This window comes from Myxocyprinus asiaticus, chromosome 31, assembly GCF_019703515.2.
Source record: "Myxocyprinus asiaticus isolate MX2 ecotype Aquarium Trade chromosome 31, UBuf_Myxa_2, whole genome shotgun sequence".
In the NCBI taxonomy this organism is placed as follows: Eukaryota; Metazoa; Chordata; class Actinopteri; order Cypriniformes; family Catostomidae; genus Myxocyprinus; species Myxocyprinus asiaticus.
Genome location: NC_059374.1, coordinates 6,409,295 through 6,428,559, shown reverse-complemented (window position 1 = coordinate 6,428,559; position 19,265 = coordinate 6,409,295). Strand labels below are relative to the sequence as shown.

Genomic DNA, 19,265 nt, shown 5'->3' with positions numbered 1-19,265 from the left:
ATTGCTTCTGCAAACAAAAGACTTTTGCAATTTTTATCCAGCTAGTGTCAAGGTGATTTTTAGTGGCTGTATAAAGTCAGATCCCCTCAGGTTCTCACAGGTGTCTTTGACAACCAAAAAGTGTCCAAATACTTTTTGAACAATGTATGTATACTTTTGTCATTTAAAATCTAACAAATGTTTTATTTTATGAAAGGTTTGCTTGTAAAGTTGAGTGCTTTTTAAAACAAATGCTTTGATATTATGTTAACAAATTCAAAGACATTTGTGCATTAAGTGTGCAAAATGTATCTTTGTAACATCAAGACCATATTGTTTTTTTCCCACAGTAAACCTCATTGTACGGATATTATGGAGATCTACAGTGCTGTAGAAAACATGGAGTACTCTGATGATGAGGTGTGTGTGTGTGTGTGTGTGTGTGTGTGTGTGTGTGTGTGTGTGTGTGTGTGTGTGTGTGTGTGTGTGTGTGTGTGTGTGTGTGTGTGTGTGTGTGTGTGTGTTCCACCTGTATCTGCTCTGTCACTTTCTGAAAAATAGAAGACTGATTCAAATGTGCCTTTCAGGACCTGGATGACATTAATGCACCTGGAACCTCTGCAGGTCAAAGACTTCATCAGGTAGTGTAAGATAGACTGACTAAAGTAAATTTCACAAAAACATGCCCGGGCCGTATTTTACCCCAAAATCAAAAGAGAAAAAAAAATGCATATTTTTTTTGTACCATTCCGAATTTTATTTTTATTTATTTTTTGCATTGTGAAATAATTTTCATGTCCATTAAGCACATAATGTTTAGAAACAATACGTTTTTAACCACTTTGATTTAACCACTTAAAAGAAATAAAGCAGATTACTCAAATGGAATAATTGGATGTGTTAAAGATGCTGTTGCTTCTCCTGATTTTTGCAGCCTTCACTGGAGGTTGTGCATGACAGGGACGCATGGAAGGACCACTGCAAGCATCTGTTGGACTACATGTTTGAGTGTGAGGACTCTGAGCCTTTCCGGAATGCTGTAAATCAAAACGAATATCCGGTGAGTGATGTCCATTAAGTGTTAATGAGTGCATGAGAGAAGCTCGTCCACTTTCACACTTTTCTGTATATCAATCATGACAAAAGTATAAGCGTGTGAAGAGTTTCAAAAGTACAGCAGCAATACTTAAAGGAATAGTTCACCTAAAAATGAAAATTCTCTCATTATTCACTTACCCTGATGCCATCCCAAATGTGTATGACTGCCTTTCTTCAGCAGAACACAAATTAAGATTTTTAGAAGAAGATAGAGCTCTGTCAGGTCCTTATAATGGAAGTACACAGGTGCCAGCACTTTGACTGTCCAAAAGTTCTATTTAGGTGGCATAAAAGTAATCCACATGATTCCAGTCAATCAGTGAATGTCTTCAGAAGTGTATCGATAGGTTTATGTAAGAAACAAGTCGATAATTAAACGTTTTTGACTTTAAATTGGTGCTTCCATCCAGGGCACTGACACTGTGTGAAATGGCCGAAATCTTGCGTGACGTCCGTTCTTCTGTTGTAAATAAGTGCCGCTTCCGAATTCTCGTGTGAACTCGGCCGACATGCTTATGTCATGCTTTGCGTCAGCTGCTGGCAGGAAGTGCTTTTTAAAAGTTAATGTTTTAATTATCTACTTATATTTTTACACAAACGTATCTATTTGCTTTAGAAGACACTCACTGATCAACTGGAGTCATCTTGTGGATTAATTTTATGCTGCCTAATGACTTTTGGACCCTCAAAGTGCTGGCACCCGTGTTCATCTATTATAAGGACATGACAGAGCTCTTTCTTCTAAAAATCTTCATTTGTGTTCTGCTGAAGAAAGACAGTCATACACATTTGGGATGGCATCAGGGTAAGTGAATAATGAGAGAATTTTCATTTTTGGGTGAACTATTTCTTTAATCGTGATAAAATCGCTTTTTAACCTTGTCTGTATAAAGTTATCCAGTATTTCAACTTTGTTGTCTTGACAAGGGAGTGTCGGTAAATGCTATTGGCCTAAATCCCAGTAACTTTCGTAAAATGTAAAGGAAACCAAAAAGAAAGTTTTCGGTTTTCATCATTTTCTTCTATTTTGAACAAGCCGTCATGTTATCCTGTCCATGATCAGACTGATATGATATGGAGAAGACGCAATGGAATGTGTGCCGATATTAATGAGAATCACAAACCTCCAGCTCGTTTGTTTACCATGATGATTCTGATAGATCGCCGACTGTTGCTTTGATCTGTGACATGTTTCAAGCTTTCTGCATCTATAGCCAACATCTGGGAAGGCATCATTTTGACAAACTTAAATGCAGACTGTATTTTATAATGCAGCCTTTTGAAGTTTAGTAATTGTGCAAAGCCATATGGCGAATTCAGTCTTATTTAAATCCATAATGTTGCCTTGATGGATATCATACCGATGTCTTAGAGGTCAAAGCCTGCAGATTTCACAGTCATTTGTTTATTACTCCCTCATCATGGTAGTGCTGTTTTCACAAGTCCTACATCCCGGATTTTCCTCATTTATGTGAAAACCACAATTAATAAAAATTCAATATTACATGTTCTTAGAAGTGCTGTTATAATTTCTGGATTGTGCATTTAAATTCACAGGATTTTAACAATGTGTGTGGTCTCCCAAGAACTCATGTACATTTTTCCCTGTGGGCAAAGATCCCCCTCATATGTGCCCCATGCTATAGGCCAACATCTGTCCAAAATTTTGTCAAACATATTGTATTGGACTGTGGTGTTGCTAGTCCACTGAGAAATTTGTTTTATTCTGCTGACAGCCTTGACATAGGTTTGAGAGTTTTTATTCAAATGGATCTTAGTGTATGTAGGTTTTTAGTTCTTTTACCTGTTTTTCTATTTTAACCAACATTTTGACCTGAAAAAAACCATAGATAGTGGCATGGTGTTAAAACAAACAAACAAACAAAACAAAAACAAAGTTATATGGGTTTGGAACAACATGAGTGTAAGTAAATGATGACAGATTTTTTGGGGAGAACTTCCTTTAAGTCTCTTAACATACTCTTACATAAATAACATGGCTGCAGTTTCTCGTAGCCCGATTTCACAGGTTGTTGCATTACATAATGTGTCCGAATGCAATGTCAGAAGTCACAGTGTTTCCATTAGAAGCACTGTTGCGGACATTAAGCCGCCTTATCACTGTCTCCGACATTCACATATCACTGTCGTATTTCTCGTATTTGTCATGATGAACTGTCAATTTCAGGGTTCCCATGTGTCCTGGAAAACCTGGAATTTTGCAATGCGGTTTTCCAGTCATGGAAAAGTCATAATAAATTAGAAAATTACTGGAAAATAGTTTAGTATAATAAAAATGTTTGACTGTGTTGCTAACAAGGTTTTTGTTACATGTACAAAAATGTGTTTACGATTGGGACGCAGGATAGGTGTCATACACACATTCGTATAGTTTGTCACTGCCGATGGCTGCGCATTGTGAAACAAACGTCAATGGTTGAGTGTTATGAACAAAGCCCTGTGACTTATTTTTTTCTGCGCATCTGCTGTCATCTCTGCTTTGCTCCGATTAAAATAGTTTAAGTATTTATATAGTGCAGTTTTTTTTTTCTTCCAACATTGATGTGTGTTAACCACAAAAACCTTTGAGTTGTAAACTTAAGACAGTGACGACGGTTGGACCGCTGATTTAAGAAAATTTTTAATTCACACCGCATGGTGATGCGGCCTTTATACCTCAGGAAGTAAATTCATATTCAATAATTCAATGATAGGAGTCTGGTTTACATATCGAAGTTACCACATGTAGAGCCCTATGATTTCCACAATTCGGAAAATGTGGAATGTATAACAGAATCCAGTCATAAAAATGGCACTAGCTATAAAATGTGGAATGTCAAAGAATTGATGTATTTGGACAAAAATGAATGTTTGACGTATAAATGACGTGTACACATTTAATCACACGTTTACTGTAATAAAAAAGCTTTTTGTGATCTATTTGTAAAGTAAACAATCATTTCTGAATTCACCATTCATAATTGTCCAAAATACAGAAGTAATAGGTGTTTAGAATAAAAAAAAAAGTTTAGGTTAAAATGCATTGATACATCTCATTTCACGCGGGCGTACGCATACAGTCTAGTTGCACAAGTTGAAATATTTCAACGCAGCCAAAGTTCAAATCTGAGATGGTCGCAAGCCCACGCAGCCTCCATGCAACTCTCCGTTGGAAATGAATGACATCAGGTCTATCGTGTGGTGTTTGTCGGATGCAGTGAAAAGTTGGCTTTAGCATAAACTGTCCTCTACCGTCAGTTTTCACTTTCAGGCCAACTACTATCATTGCAGAAAAGCAAGTTTGGAAATACAATAGCGCGCACACTATCGCCCTTTTGAGTACTGAGGTTTGTTACTGCCACAGTGTCTCAGGAACGTACATTAAGTATATTCAACAGGACTGTGTGCTTGCAGTGTGATGTATGAAGTTAACGTTTTTATATTGTGTCTTGGTGTCCTCCAGGACTATTTGGATATTATCGATACGCCCATGGACCTTGAAACTGTTCGGCAGAATCTTGAAGACGACCGCTATGAAAATCCCACTGACCTTTGCAAGGACACCAGGCTAATTTTTGTCAATGCAAAAGCCTACACACCCAACAAACGGTCAAAGGTAATACAGCAATGTCTCACTCAATTAAAAAACTAAAATGTTGTCTTACTCAGTCCTTATAGATGAATATCACAGTTGATACGCTTGTGCCATTTGACTTCACAGATTTATAGTATGACTTTGCGACTCTCAGCATTTTTTGAGGAGAGTATACGAAAAATAATTTCTGACTACAAGTCTGCTGTCAAAAGTAGCTTAAAGCTGCGGCGCAGTCAGCGATTCAAAAAGTTGCAGCATCAAGAGTCGGCTTCCTCCAGCCAAGAGTCCACACGGTACACCTGATCTGATCTCACAACAACTGTTCTCTCTTATTCCAGTTGCTAATTCTTCTTTCTGAGTAGTTTGCATACAGAATACGATTAACTTGTCATTTTGTTTCTTTCTGGCCCTAGTCAAAAGAGGGCTGCTGTTAAAACTCAGGAAAATACAGAACATTCTACAACTAAATCTACCTCGGCCAAAGTGTCTGCACCAAAGCGCCGCAGGGGCAATGAATCCAAGAATGGCTTCAGACAAAACAGCTCATCTTCATCTGGTAAGACAGAGCCAAGTACAGTATTACTAAGTTTCACATAACCCTTTCAGAGATGGAACTCTTGCACCAAACGTTTTTCCAAAGACAAATTGTTCTTCTCATCTTGATACAGGGTCTGATCATGACAGCAAGCACTCTTTGAGTGAGTCTGAAGAGGACAGGCTACCATCACCCTCGTCTCGCAGCTTCAGGCGAGAGACTAGAGCTACAAGAAGAGCTGCACAAAATAAAGGAGAAAAACTCGGACACAGTGAGACACTGCTGCCTTCGGACTGTCTATCAAATTCTTCTCTTTTATAGTTACTTCGGGGGGGGGTGTAATTATAAGTATGGAACCATGGTAGTGGTTGGGTGTCCACTTATTTTTGGCCATGTAGTGTACCATGGTATATGAAAATGGAAATCATTTAGTAGCATGGCATATATCAAAGTACAATGATATTATCACCACTGCACCGCTACAATACTTTATTGTAACAATTTGATACTAATTGTTGGAGGGAATAAACATCTATAGGGTGATTTTCATAATGATAACTGATGTTTTTTCAGCTTAGAATTGGTTTGACATACGGATGTAATGATTTACTCATCTCACGATTCTGTATACCAGTGTTTCCCAACCTTTTTTCTGCCACAGCACACTTTTTACGTCTAAACATTTTTACGGCACACCACTATCCCACATAGGCTAACCATCGTCAATATTTTTTTCCTTTTCAAGAACTTGTCCATGTTTTCTGTCTGTCTTAGTAGCGTGTTTACTTGTAATGTTTGAAATTCGGCTATGCAAAAAAAACAAATCACATAGGTAGGCTACGCTGTGTGAGGTCACAGGTGGCAAGAGCGCTAAGTGGGTAATGAAAAAACATCAAATTTGCTTTTCTAATTTGTAGATTTGTTCTGGCAATGCCACAACAAATTACAGGGATGCAAACTCATGAGGGGTGAAAAAGTTAAGACAATCACTGGTCCACGAACATTTTTTCTGGGGATATTTATTTTTAAAGAATAAGCTAAAAGCATCAATTGCAGCTATTTTAGTGATTCAAGTTTATTCAAGTTTACAATTGTGCAGAATTAGCTGCAAAATAAAGAGTATTTTGGTGAGGCTTGCTTCTGTTTCACAAATTTGTTAAATTTTATTAACTGATTAGTTCAGTGACCCCTTCTGGAAATGTCACTAGGTGGCGACAAATGAGTGTCTCGTGGCGTCACTTCATAGACTTCAATGTATTCTCAATGTCATGTGAAAGTCCCTTTAACGCGTATAAATATCAGTCATTTTTACACATTAATCATTGCTCTTCACAATCACAAAAGTGACCGATTATGGTTTCAAAATGGTGAATTTCTCCGAAAGGTGAGGAGTTTGGATCCCTGAAATAAATTTTTTTTTCATGCATTTATATATTTTGTGGAATTTGATAATTTTCCACGGCACACCTGACAATCACTAGTGTGCCGCGGCACAGTGGTTGGGAAACACTGTGGTATACGGTATTGAACTCACGGATCGGTTCAGTTCACGATTCTTTAAACCAAGCCTGAATTAAAAAAATTGAACGTTTTTTATTATTATGAAAGGCATCTAAAAACAATTCAGTGCCTTGTTGATGAGAGAGGTCAACAGAGAATGGCCAGACTGGTTCGAACTGACAAAGTCTACGGTTACTCAGATAACCGCTCTGTACAATTATGGAGAGAAGAATAGCATCTCAGAATACTATTATGAAATGTGGGTTGGCGCTGTTTTGGGGCACGAGGGGGACCTACACAATATTAGGCAGGTGGTTTTAATGTTGTGGCTGATCGGTGTATATATAATGGAAGTGCATGCGTATTCAGTTAAATATTTATAATTTACTGATGAAATCAAATCAGACATTGACATTTGATATTAGGATTATATTCCCCCATAGCATTATTATACATGGTATTCATTATTATATATAGTAGACTAATATGGCATTATCAATAATTCTCTGTAAACTTTAATTGTCTCTCGCGCAGTCAGAGCAGATCATTCTCGCACTTCAAACGGAAATTCGATCCCTCGCACTGAAAAGGTGCATCTGTCTCCTGCTTCTTGTTGTAGTTTCAGTTCCCGGAGTTTCAGACGAACTCATTGTACAACACCTGTGGCTGCTAGTGTGCAATCGTATTTTAGAGCTCCTTGTGTGCAGTGAAGCTATTTCAATTTGTATGTGCACATTACGTAGGCTTAGGACATTCTGCATATTGGATAGAATAGATGCTTAAATAATTTAAAAAACTGTCTCATCTCTACGAATCGCATCACATCTTTGCACCGTGATGTATCGTGCCTCAGTAAACCGTTACACCCCTAGCTGAACAAAGTGGTTACATGTAGTTATGTGTATACTCTGAGGCAGGAGCTTTATATATCTGCCAGCAGTAATGTGGTAAATTGAGTACATGAGGATGGCCACCACCCTGTTGACCACTATGTGAATTAGTTTTTGGGATGTAACAATACTTTGAAGTGTCACATAAACCCTCTTTGAAAATGTATGAAGTTGTGCATGGAGTGATTTTCTGTCTTGTTTGTCTTAGAGAGCCATGTCAAGGTGAATGGGCACAGCAGATCGTCAGCCCAAGAGCTTCAGAGAGCACGACCCCACAGCGACTCTGAACAGGAGCCATCGCAAGGCTCAGAGGCCTCCGACATAGATTCGTCATCAACTTTCAGTCGCCGGCCAAGGGCTCGCAAGACTGCCATGGCAGCAGTCAATAAGATAAAACTCATGGAAACCCTGGAGGACGAGGATGGCTCTGATGAGGAGGGTCGTAGAAGCACCAAACGAAACTTGACCCCTGCTACCAAACGCACCGCTATCCTCCAGAGCAGTTCTGATTCGGAGCAACAGGACACTTCACAGGAGGGTATTACTAAGGATAGTTAGGAAACATCTTTATGAATCCAAGTAAAACAAGTTTAGACAGTCCTGCGTTTAACGTGTTATTCTTTTGCTCACAGAATCAAATGAAAGTGATGCTTCAGCCAGTGAAAAAGAGAAAAGTGATGTCAGTGCTGCCAGTGACTTCTCCTCTCATGGCAAAGACAAGAGTAAAAGAGCTGGCCGTAAATCTTGTAGAATAGCAGAAAAAAAGGGTATGTTTGGTAGTAATATGTTCAATGTTGAACTATTGAGTTTAAAAGTCAGCATGAAATCACCCAAAATGTACGTACTTCTACTATTATCTTTCCTAAAGACTAGGGATGTCACGATTATGAAATTTGGCTGATAATTAATTGTCAAACAAATAATTGTGATTTATGATTATTTGTCTGTTTTAGGGCTTTCATGATTGATTGTCATAAATTGTCATGTTCCTTAAGGTGTATTTGTGCTTTATATTACTGTTCTTAAAAGTACTAAATGATCCATCAGAGATGTACTGGGACTTAAATTCAGCTCAGAACAGAGCAATGGTGACACCAAATAGAAATATTAGCAAGTAATTCTGCTTACTAAAAATACGGACATTTTGTTAGATACATATGCTGCTTACACACTGTCACTGATTACATGCATAAAAAATATTTAAATTAAAATTGTATTCTAAAATAATAATTGTCTCTGATTATATATATATATATATATATATATATATATATATATATAATGGAAGTGCATGCTTGTCCAGTTAAATATTTATAATTTACTGATGAAATCAAATCAGACATGCCATTTGACATTAGGATTATATTCCCCCATAACATTATTATACATGGTATTCATTATTATATTTAGTAGATTGATATGGCATTATCAATAAACCTCTGTAAACTTTAATGTTCATTTCGCGCAGTCAGAGCAGATCATTCTCGCACTTCAAACAGAAATTCGATCCCTCGCACTGAAAAGGCGTGTCTGTCTCCCGCTCCTTGTTGTAGTTTCAGTTACCACAGTTTCAGCCGAACTCATTGTACAACACCTGTAGCTGCTAGTGTGCAATTGTATTTTAGAGCTCCTTGTGTGCAGTGAAGCTATTTCCATTTGTTTGCAGGCGTTGCATAGGCTTAGGACGTCCTTCATATTGGATAGAATAGAAGCTTAAATTAATTTTTAAAAATGCAAAAAAATGTCCCATCTCCATGAATCGCATCATCACATCTTTGAACAGTGATGTATCGTGCCTTGATAAACCGTTACGCCCCTAGTTGAACAAAGTGGTTACATGTAGTTATGTGTATATTGTGAGATAGGAGCTTTATATATCTGCCAGCAGTAATATGGTAAAAATTTACATGAGGATGGCCACCACCCTGTCGACCAATATGTGAATTAGTTTTTGGAATGTAACAATACTTTGAAATATCACATAAACCCTCTTTGAAAATGTATGAAGTTGTGCATGGAGTGATTGTCTGTCTTGTTTGTCTTAGAAAGCCATGCCAAGGTGAATGGGCACAGCAGATCGTCAGCCCAAGAGCTTCAGAGAGCACGACCCCGCAGCGACTCTGAACAGGAGCCATCGCAAGGCTCAGAGGCCTCCGACATAGATTCGTCATCATCTTTCAGTCGCCGGCCAAGGGCTCGCAAGACTGCCATGGCAGCAGTCAATAAGATAAAACTCATGGAAACCCTGGAGGACGAGGACGGCTCTGATGAGGAGGGTCGTAGAAGCACCATACGAAACGTGACCCCTGCTAGCAAACGCAGCGCTATCCTCCAGAGCAGTTCTGATTCAGAGCAACAGGACACTTCACAGGAGGGTATTGGCATTAATAAGGATAGTTAGGAAACATCTTTATGAATCCAAGTAAAACAAGTTTAGACAGTCCTGCGTTTAACGTGTTATTCTTTTGCTCACAGAATCAAATGAAAGTGATGCTTCAGCCAGTGAAAAAGAGAAAAGTGATGTCAGTGCTGCCAGTGACTTCTCTCATGGCAAAGACAAGAGTAAAAGAGCTGGCCGTAAATCATATAGAAGAGCAGAAAAAAAGGGTATGTTTGGTAGTAATATGTTCAATGTTGAACTATTGAGCTTAAAAGTTGGCATGAAATCACCCAGAATGTACGTACTTCTACTATTATCTTTCCTAAAGACTAGGGATGTCACGATTATGAAATTTGGCTGACGATTAATTGTCAAACAAATAATTGTGATAATTATGATTATTTGTCTGTTTTAGGGCTTTCATGATTGATTGTCATAAATTGTCATGTTCCTTAAGGTGTATTTGTGCTTTATATTACTGTTCTTAAAAGTACTAAATGATCCATCAGAGATGTACTGGGACTTAAATTCAGCTCAGAACAGAGCAATGGTGACACCAAATAGAAATATTAGCCAGTAGTTCTGCTTACTAAAAATACGGACATTTTGTTAGAAACATATGCTGCTTACACACTGTCACTGATTACATGCATAAAAAATATTTAAATTAAAATTGTATTCTAAAATAATAATTGTATCTGATTTACATTATATATATATATATATATATATATATATATATATATATATATATATATATATATATATATATATATACACACACACACACACAGGGTTGGGAGGGTTACTTTTGAAATGTATTCCACTACAGAATACATGCTGTAAAATGTAATTTGTAACGTATTCTAAATACTTTGGATTACTTCAGCACTGGTAGATTTTTTCACTTGTTTTGACTATAAAAGTTTTGCCAGTACAGTAAGACAAAATACACATGTTAAAAATACATTCTCTGAAAAACCTAAATATCTTATGCAGTGGTGTTTCTAAAACGAGATGAATCTAATTTATCTTGTTTTAAGGATTTTTAGATATTTTTACAGGAAAACAATTTTTTTTTTTTTAAGAATATGATTTTTGCCCTAATATCAAAGGTCTTACTAGAAAACAAATGATGATCCAATGTGAATTTTCTTGATACAAAATATGATCGTGCCTGGTAACATGCATGTAAAATGGCTAGAGATAGCATTTTAGCTTAGCGTAAAGCTGACAATTTACACAAGGTTTATTTCTATTTCTTATGCTCCAAACTTCAAAATTCTCTGTCTGCTCGTATGAATGTAACACATCATAAGAAAGTGTTTCACCGCTGTTCAAATGCACTTTGGATCGCATCATTTATATGTATAAATGTTTTCCATCTGAAAAAACTAAATATTAAATTAAATGACAATAAAATGCAAAGTAATCTCTTCAGTAATCAAAATACTTTTTGAATGTAACTGTATTCTAATTACCAATTATTTAAATTGAACTGTAGTGGAATACAGTTACTTATATTTGGTATTTTAAATACGTATTCCCATTACATGCATTCTGTTATTCCCCAACCATATATATATATATATATATATATATATATATATATATATATATATATATATATATATATATATATATATATATATATAATATATGGAAGTTGTCCGATTAAATATTTATAATTTACTGATGAAATCAAATCAGACATGCCATTTGACATTAGGATTATATTCCCCCATAGCATTATTATACATGGTATTCATTATTATAAATAGTAGACTAATATGGCATTATCAATAAACCTCTGTAAACTTTAATTGTCTCACGCAGTCAGAGCAGATCATTCTCGCACTTCAAATGGAAATTTGATACCTCGCACTGAAAAGGTGCATCTGTCTCCTGCTTCTTGTTGTAGTTTCAGTTACCACAGTTTCAGCCGAACTCATTGTACAACACCTGTAGCTGCTAGTGTGCAATTGTATTTTAGAGCTCCTTGTGTGCAGTGAAGCTATTTCCATTTGTTTGCAGGCGTTGCATAGGCTTAGGACATCCTGCGTATTGGATAGAATAGAAGCTTAAATTAATTTTTAAAAATGCAAAAAAATGTCTCATCTCCACGAATCGCATCATCACGTCTTTGAACCGCAATGTATCATGCCACGATAAACCGTTACGCCCCTAGTTGAACAAAGTGGTTACATGTAGTTGTGTATATTGCGAGATAGGAGCTTTTATATATCTGCCGGCAGTAATATGGTAAAAGTGTACATGAGGTTGGACATTACCCTGTTGACCACTATGTAAAATAGTTTTTGGGATGTAACAATACTTTGAAATGTCGCATAAACCCTCTTTGAAAATGTATGAAGTTGTGCATGGAGTTATTTTCTGTCTTGTTTGTCTTAGAGAGCCATGTCAAGGTGAATGGGCACAGCAGATCGTCAGCCCAAGAGCTTCAGAGAGCACGACCCCGCAGCGACTCTGAACAGGAGCCATCGCAAGGCTCAGAGGCCTCCGACATAGATTCGTCATCATCTTTCAGTCGCCGGCCAAGGGCCCGCAAGACTGCCATGGCAGCAGTCAATAAGATAAAACTCATGGAAACCCTGGAGGACGAGGACGGCTCTGATGAGGAGGGTCGTAGAAGCACCATACGAAACTTGACCCCTGCTAGCAAACGCAGCGCTATCCTCCAGAGCAGTTCCAATTCAGAGCAACAGGACACTTCACAGGAGGGTATTGGCATTAATAAGGATAGTTAGGAAACATCTTTATGAATCCGAGTAAAACACAAGTTTAGACAGTCCTGTGTTTAACATGTTGTTATTTTGCTCACAGAATCAAATGAAAGTGATGCTTCAGCCAGTGAAGAAGAGAAAAGTGATGTCAGTGCTGCCAGTGACTTCTCCTCTCATGGCAAAGACAAGAGTAAAAGAGTTGGCCGTAAATCATATAGAAGAGCAGAAAAAAAGGGTATGTTTGGTAGTAATATGTTCAATGTTGAACTATTGAGCTTAAGTCAGCATGAAATCACCCAAAATGTACGTACTTCTATTATCTTTCCTCGAAAACAAGGGATGTCACGATAATGAAATTTGGCTGATGATTAAATGTCAAACAAATAATTGCGATTATGATGATTAATTGTCTGTTTTAGGGTTATGACGATTAATTGTTATAAATTGTCATGTTTCTTAAAGTGTGTTTGTGTATTTGTGCTTTATACACCTTAAGTCTTTTTTTACATATTTAACTTCAAATATATAAATCGAATAATAAAATAGGGATATATGATTTCCTTTTAAGGCTTTAAAACTATATGAATGACATGAAAAATAATGTTTTAAATATAAAAATATTTTGAAATACTTAGTCTCTTTTTTTTTTTTTTTTCTTTTTTTTTTTAGTTTTGGGAAATTTGATATTTACACTGTTTTTGGAACTCTTTAAAAAAGTGTATATATATATATATATATATATATATATATATATATATATATATATATATATATATATATATATATATATATATTATATATTTATTATATTTTTTTACATTATATAATATGATATTATGCAATAGTAAAATATTTCTGTCATAATTTCTTCACTTTCACATGTTATTTTAATGCTCTTTGATTAAACCCAGGAGCCCTTATTTCTCATGAAGCAAAACCTTTGAGATTTCCTTTCATCATTTTATCACTCCATAGAAATTAAGCGTGTGTCTCATCCTCTGGGTCACTCTGTCATTAATAATGCTTGTATGAACCCGTTATGACCAGGAAGATTTGCAATACACGATTGTTTAAAGTGAGTGCTTTGCATTTGTTTGTTTAAATTTTCACGGGAGTTTGACGTGAGCCTCCGCTGACTGCGTGTACATCAGGGTGCTTTAGAGGCGCTTCAGATGCTCTTCTGGACAGGAGCTGGTCTGGTTGACATCTGCGGTGCATCTCAGTGACTCTCGGAGCGCAGCTGAATGACACAAACGCACCCTTATTTGAAGTGCACAATAATTGTGGTTATTTCAAAATAACCACGGTTAGAGCAAATAACCACGATCAGATGGTATTTAATAATCACGACAGGCCTACTTAAGATGTAATATTGTGATCCACCTCAACATACTTTTCTGCTGTCACCTAGGCCTGTGGGCTAGTGTTTAATGTTAACCTATAGCCAAATAGCTGTTTAGGCATTGTTTTAGGCAATGTTCATTTTTACAATTTATTAGAGGCTCAAATAAATATGGGACAGTTTTTCAGTTCATTCACAATATACTGCAATTTCAGAGTCAGAACTGACTCCATTCTGTTGTGAAATGCCCATTTTACATGATCCAGTCAGTTCCACCCTACATTTTTTTTATTCTATTAAATATTCAGTTTTGCTTGGAAATATGTCACAAAGTAAAATGGTCTGCGAATGCTGTTTTACGTTGACTTAATGCTATGCATTTTACATGTCACAGACAATAAAAACAAGGTAAATTTGTTCATTGTGATGGTGACTGGTAAAGTTGTCGTCATTTTTATTTGTATAGCGCTTTTCACAATAAACATTTGTTTCAAGGCAGCTTTACAGAAAGTCATGTTGTAATGTCTGGAATGTCTTAGATGTCCTAAAGTCCCCTTAAAGTTATAGACTGTACTTTCTGACATTTTCCTTATTACCTGTTTTTAGAAACCTGTTACATTAATGGACACAGCAACATATGCCAACGTGAAAAAAGCGAGTACAACTCAGATAATGGGCAGAGTCTGAATGAAAGTTTGGATGAAGAGTCGGACAAAGACCTCATTGTCAGGCGAAAACCCACCAGGATAACAGCGAAAGCCGCTTTCAGTAAATTAAAAAAACTGAATCACAGCGATGCAGAGGAAAAAAATTGCTCCAGGGAGCGACATCAGAAACATCGGCCAAGCAAGCAGGATTCCGAAAGAAGTTCTTATGACGATGCTGAGGTGCCAAATGCACAAAAGCACCCTCATCAAAATGGAAAGAAGGTGGATGTGAAAGAACTGAAGAGTAAATTGCCACCAGCAAACCAAGAACAAGCTTCTGCCTCAAAACTGCAAGTCATCCACAAGAAAACCTCAGCCACAGATGTATTGACGACAACAACCCAGGAATCTGAGGAACTTAGCGATGTTCCAGAGAAATCTGTTATACACAGGAAGAGAATTAAATCCGAAGATGATAATGAAGAGAAGCAAGGAGATATTGCAGAAGAAAGAAGTGCATGCAGAAACAGAAAGTGGGCACTGAACTCTCGAAAGAAGATGCAGGATGCAAGGTCAGATGCTTCTAGTTCAGAGAGCTTAGAGAAGTTAGACAGACATCAGAGAAAAAAAGACTGTACTTCCTCCGATGACTGGCAACAGAGCGATGACTCAGAACAACACAAGAAAACATATCTAAGAAAAAGGCCTTGCCTTACAGCTGCATCCAAAAGAGTCTGTCTCAGAGCTCTTCCCAAGAAAAACTACATCATGGAGGACTCAGATGAAGACTTCAATTCAGAAATGGAAATGCAGTCAAAGAATGGAAAGAGCAAGGAGCAGGCCAACTCCCGTGAAAAAGAACCATCAGGGTACTCTTTCAAACGGAAACACATCAGCACCTCAGATTCTGAACAAGACAAAAGTAGGACCAGTGATGAAAATGAGCGCATGGAACCTAAACGAAAGAGTTCAAAATCCTCCAAGTATTTGAAGAATGATTCAATAGACTCCGAAGCCAACTTCAAAACCAGGGGCAAAACGGAGAATGGTCCGTCACACAGCAAACGAGAGAGATGGTCAGAGGAGAAGCCTCTCAAATCGACCCGCCAACAACAAGTGTGTTGTGACCCTAAACGGAAGAAAAGTGAAAGCTTCAGCAGCAATGATGTAAGCAGCTGTGAGAGTGAAGAGAAGGCGTCGGAAGAGTCCAAATTGGATCACAGCTCAGGTTCAAAAAGCAGTCCAAAGAGAAGTCTAAGAGACCGCTCGAGAAAACGCCGGAGAGCTGTTTCTGACAACGATAGTGACGCATCATTTGGGAAACCTCCACGGGCCACGCGCATCCGGACCAGAAATGGAGGCAAGCGGACTGTCAATTACCAAGACAGTGAATGAAGGACTTGGAAGAGACACTAACTGGAGACCTTGAAGACACTTGATTGTCCCAAAATAATACATGGTAGAAGCACTGGAGTCCTCGATATACTGTGAATCAGTTTCATTCAGGGATATTTATATTTTCTATGAAAAAAAACAAAAAACAAAAAAAAAAACAAATGATTTATAAATAAGATGTATTTGATGTACTGGTTTGGCTGTCCAAACCAGCCCCACTCTGTGATTCGGCCAACAGGAAACTACATAGAGAAGCTTGGGTGCTATCTTAATATACCTCCTGTAAATCAAGCATATTTTGCGGGCTTGCACTAAAAGGCATACTGTAATGACATTTTATACACTAGTTCTGCATTAAAAACTCAGGGGTCAACTGTGTTTATATTCTCAGACTTGCTTTTTTTTGAGTTGTAGGTTTCTAGTGAGCATTTAAGTCCAAACACACTTTAGGAAAATGAGCAAGTTATCTTTGACTCTGACACTTGAATTCTGTTTTGTCACTGTTGAAGGGATGTTTGAGCCAAAATTTACAAAGTTTCCTTTTCCTGTCATCTTTTTATTAGGTTCCCATTTGTTTGATAGTAATAATGTTTTTCTTTGACATCTTTCCAGAGGTTTCAGAATCAGTTTGTAGCAAAGCATTGTATATTTAAACTTCTCTTTGTCAAGCATTACTTTTTTTTGTATTCAATTTAAATGCATTGTCATGCCAAGTACTATGAATTGGTACCTGTTTGCTAAGTACAGTAAATCAGATTAGTACTTGCAGCAAAGTACTGTGATTTCTCATATTGGGAAGAAATTTTAGTGGTCTGTGTTGCATACTTTAGTATTAATTCCTTTTCAGATTTAACTTATGAACAGCAATTAACTTTTGTATCCAGTCTTTGAATTGTGCATCACAGTTTATGTAATACAGTTGTCAAATGGCATTTTTGCTTAATGTCTTTTTCATAAGAGCTTATACTTTAATACAAGTTTTCACTGAAGACGTTAAGCCTGTTGGCCACTGAAGTGAGAGAGGGATGACTTCTTTGAATAAAGTACTGTTGCAGGTTGGAATGTGTTTTTTTTTTTTTTTGGTTTTTTTTTTTAAAGCTAATTTTCAATCAGCAGACTTGCTAAAAAAAAATAGCAAGTCTGTAAATGTTGTAAAAAAAAAAAGTTCAGCATATCAGACATTTGATGCATTTAAAACTAGCTACTTTTCATGTATTGGTTAGCTTTATGTAAGAATATAATCAAGCAGATTTTTAAATGTGGTATGTCTGTATCACCATTTGAAACAGAAGATTATAATTAGGGTTGTCACATTTGAAGTTTTAAAATAAGGGACACTTAAATGGGGGGGGGGGGGGGGGGGGAGGAATCACGGCCTATCCACATCCTCCACAGTTTTAGCAATAAATGTGTTGTTAATATGCATTATATGTATACATTTTGGATGGTTTATACGTTTTATAATTTTTTTTTTTCCTTCAACTGTACTTGTCTTTATGATTGTATTCGTACATTATTTGATCTTATTGAACATTTATATAGAAAAATAACTCCACAGTTTTACCACCATTTGTGGACTTTTCAGACGGTCCCTTACCACACCCTCCACAGTATTAGCACGTTTTAGCACAATGTGTGGACATTGCAGACAATCCCTTACCCACTGTAGGCAAAATTTCCAACTTGTATCAATGTTAAATTGGCGATCTGGAACGATTTCACCGTGAGGTCACCTGACAAGCTTAAATACGGGATGATCCCGTATTTTACAGGACGGGTGGCAACCCTAAATTATAATACAGAGCAGAAATCAGTAACAGGATAGGTTAGCAATCTTTATATGGTGAGGCAGAGAAAGGTACAGGAAATAAGACTTGTATGATATGAGGGGAAACTTCAGGGGCCAGTTGCATAAACATAGCCATTAACTTAAGACTGTTTCTAATAAGTAGTTTGACTAGCTAAAGATGCCATAGAAAGCCTGTTGCATAAAACAAATTCACAGCTGTCTTTAGTAAGACAGTCTAATTTGCATTGCATTTTCGGAAATGTCAGACATTGAACAGCTTTTAATAAAAAAAGAAAAAAGGCCAACAGTGGATGCTCAATACATAATTTCGTTAGCTTAAAATATTTGCTTATTAGAGGACTACAGTGCTTCAAAATTGATTCTAATGAACAAATTTAGTGATTTTAACCAAAATAATAAAAAACACATGACATTTTGTTACCATCCTTGAAGTCAAAGTCTTAACTCAAGCCCCCACTGACTCAGCTGAGTTCATTTCCATGGCAACATGGATTGTAAACAAAATTTAGTCTAGGGGTCTGCTGTCTTACATTAGACTGATCTAAGTTTTTATGCAACAGGCCCCAGGTTACTCATGTAACCCCGCTTCTCTGATAACATGAAGTGAGGTATGCGGAATCTCCAGTGACACCCCGACTATCAAGATTGACAGACCAATCGCTGCAGCCCTTAAAGAGTCCCTCCTCCCTAATATAAAACAGTTACCTGTTGCTGCCTCATTCTCTGCATATCTCTTCTCTGTGCGAACTGCAAGGAGGTGATGATGCGAGATACTTCACTTCATGTTTTCAGAGAACCGGGGTTACGTGAGTAACCTAAAGTTCTCTTTCTAACATTCGTTCGGTATCTCACTAAGGGATATACAGTGCATCCGGAAAGTATTCACAGCGCTTCACTTTTTCCACATTTTGTTATGTTACAGCCTTATTCCAAAATGGATTAAATTAATTATTTTCCTCAAAATTCTACAAATAATACCCCATAATGACAACGTTAAAGTAGTTTGTTTGAAATCTTTGCAAATGTATTAAAAAAAAAAAAGCAAAGAAAAAAAATCATATGTACATAAGTATTCATAGCCTTTGCTCAATACTTTGTTGAAGCAACTTTGGCAGCAATTACAGCCTCAAGTCTTTTTGAGTATGATGCTACAAGCCTGGCACACCTATTTTTGGGCAGTTTCTCCCATTCTTCTTTGCAGGACCTTTCAAGCTCCATCAGGTTGGATGGGGAGTGTCGGTGCACAGCCATTTTCAGATCTCTCCAGCAATGTTCAATCGGGTTCAAGTCTGGGCTCTGGCTGGGCCACTCATGGACATTCACAGAGTTGTCCCGTAGCCACTCCTTTGT

At 37.1% G+C, this 19,265-nt stretch overlaps 1 protein-coding gene across 7 annotated transcripts in view; it reads left to right on the top strand.

Moving 5' to 3' along the window:
* LOC127422246 (bromodomain and WD repeat-containing protein 3-like) overlaps positions 1-17,436 on the top strand; it is a 90,938-nt gene extending 73,502 nt beyond the window's left edge. The window contains exons 33-46 of one of the 7 annotated variants that reach the window (XM_051665607.1): positions 330-399; positions 567-620; positions 914-1,039; positions 4,541-4,693; positions 4,799-4,965; positions 5,086-5,228; positions 5,341-5,478; positions 7,806-8,135; positions 8,230-8,364; positions 9,643-9,972; positions 10,073-10,204; positions 12,390-12,719; positions 12,822-12,956; positions 14,670-17,436. In XM_051665607.1, coding sequence (XP_051521567.1) covers positions 330-399; positions 567-620; positions 914-1,039; positions 4,541-4,693; positions 4,799-4,965; positions 5,086-5,228; positions 5,341-5,478; positions 7,806-8,135; positions 8,230-8,364; positions 9,643-9,972; positions 10,073-10,204; positions 12,390-12,719; positions 12,822-12,956; positions 14,670-16,105 — 3,679 coding nt within the window. In that variant the 3' untranslated portion in view covers positions 16,106-17,436. The remainder of the gene's footprint in view (positions 1-329; positions 400-566; positions 621-913; positions 1,040-4,540; positions 4,694-4,798; positions 4,966-5,085; positions 5,229-5,340; positions 5,479-7,805; positions 8,136-8,229; positions 8,365-9,642; positions 9,973-10,072; positions 10,205-12,389; positions 12,720-12,821; positions 12,957-14,669) is intronic. The other 6 variants (XM_051665612.1, XM_051665609.1, XM_051665611.1 and 3 more) reach the window with 6 other exon arrangements.
* Positions 17,437-19,265: the final 1,829 nt, after the last annotated feature.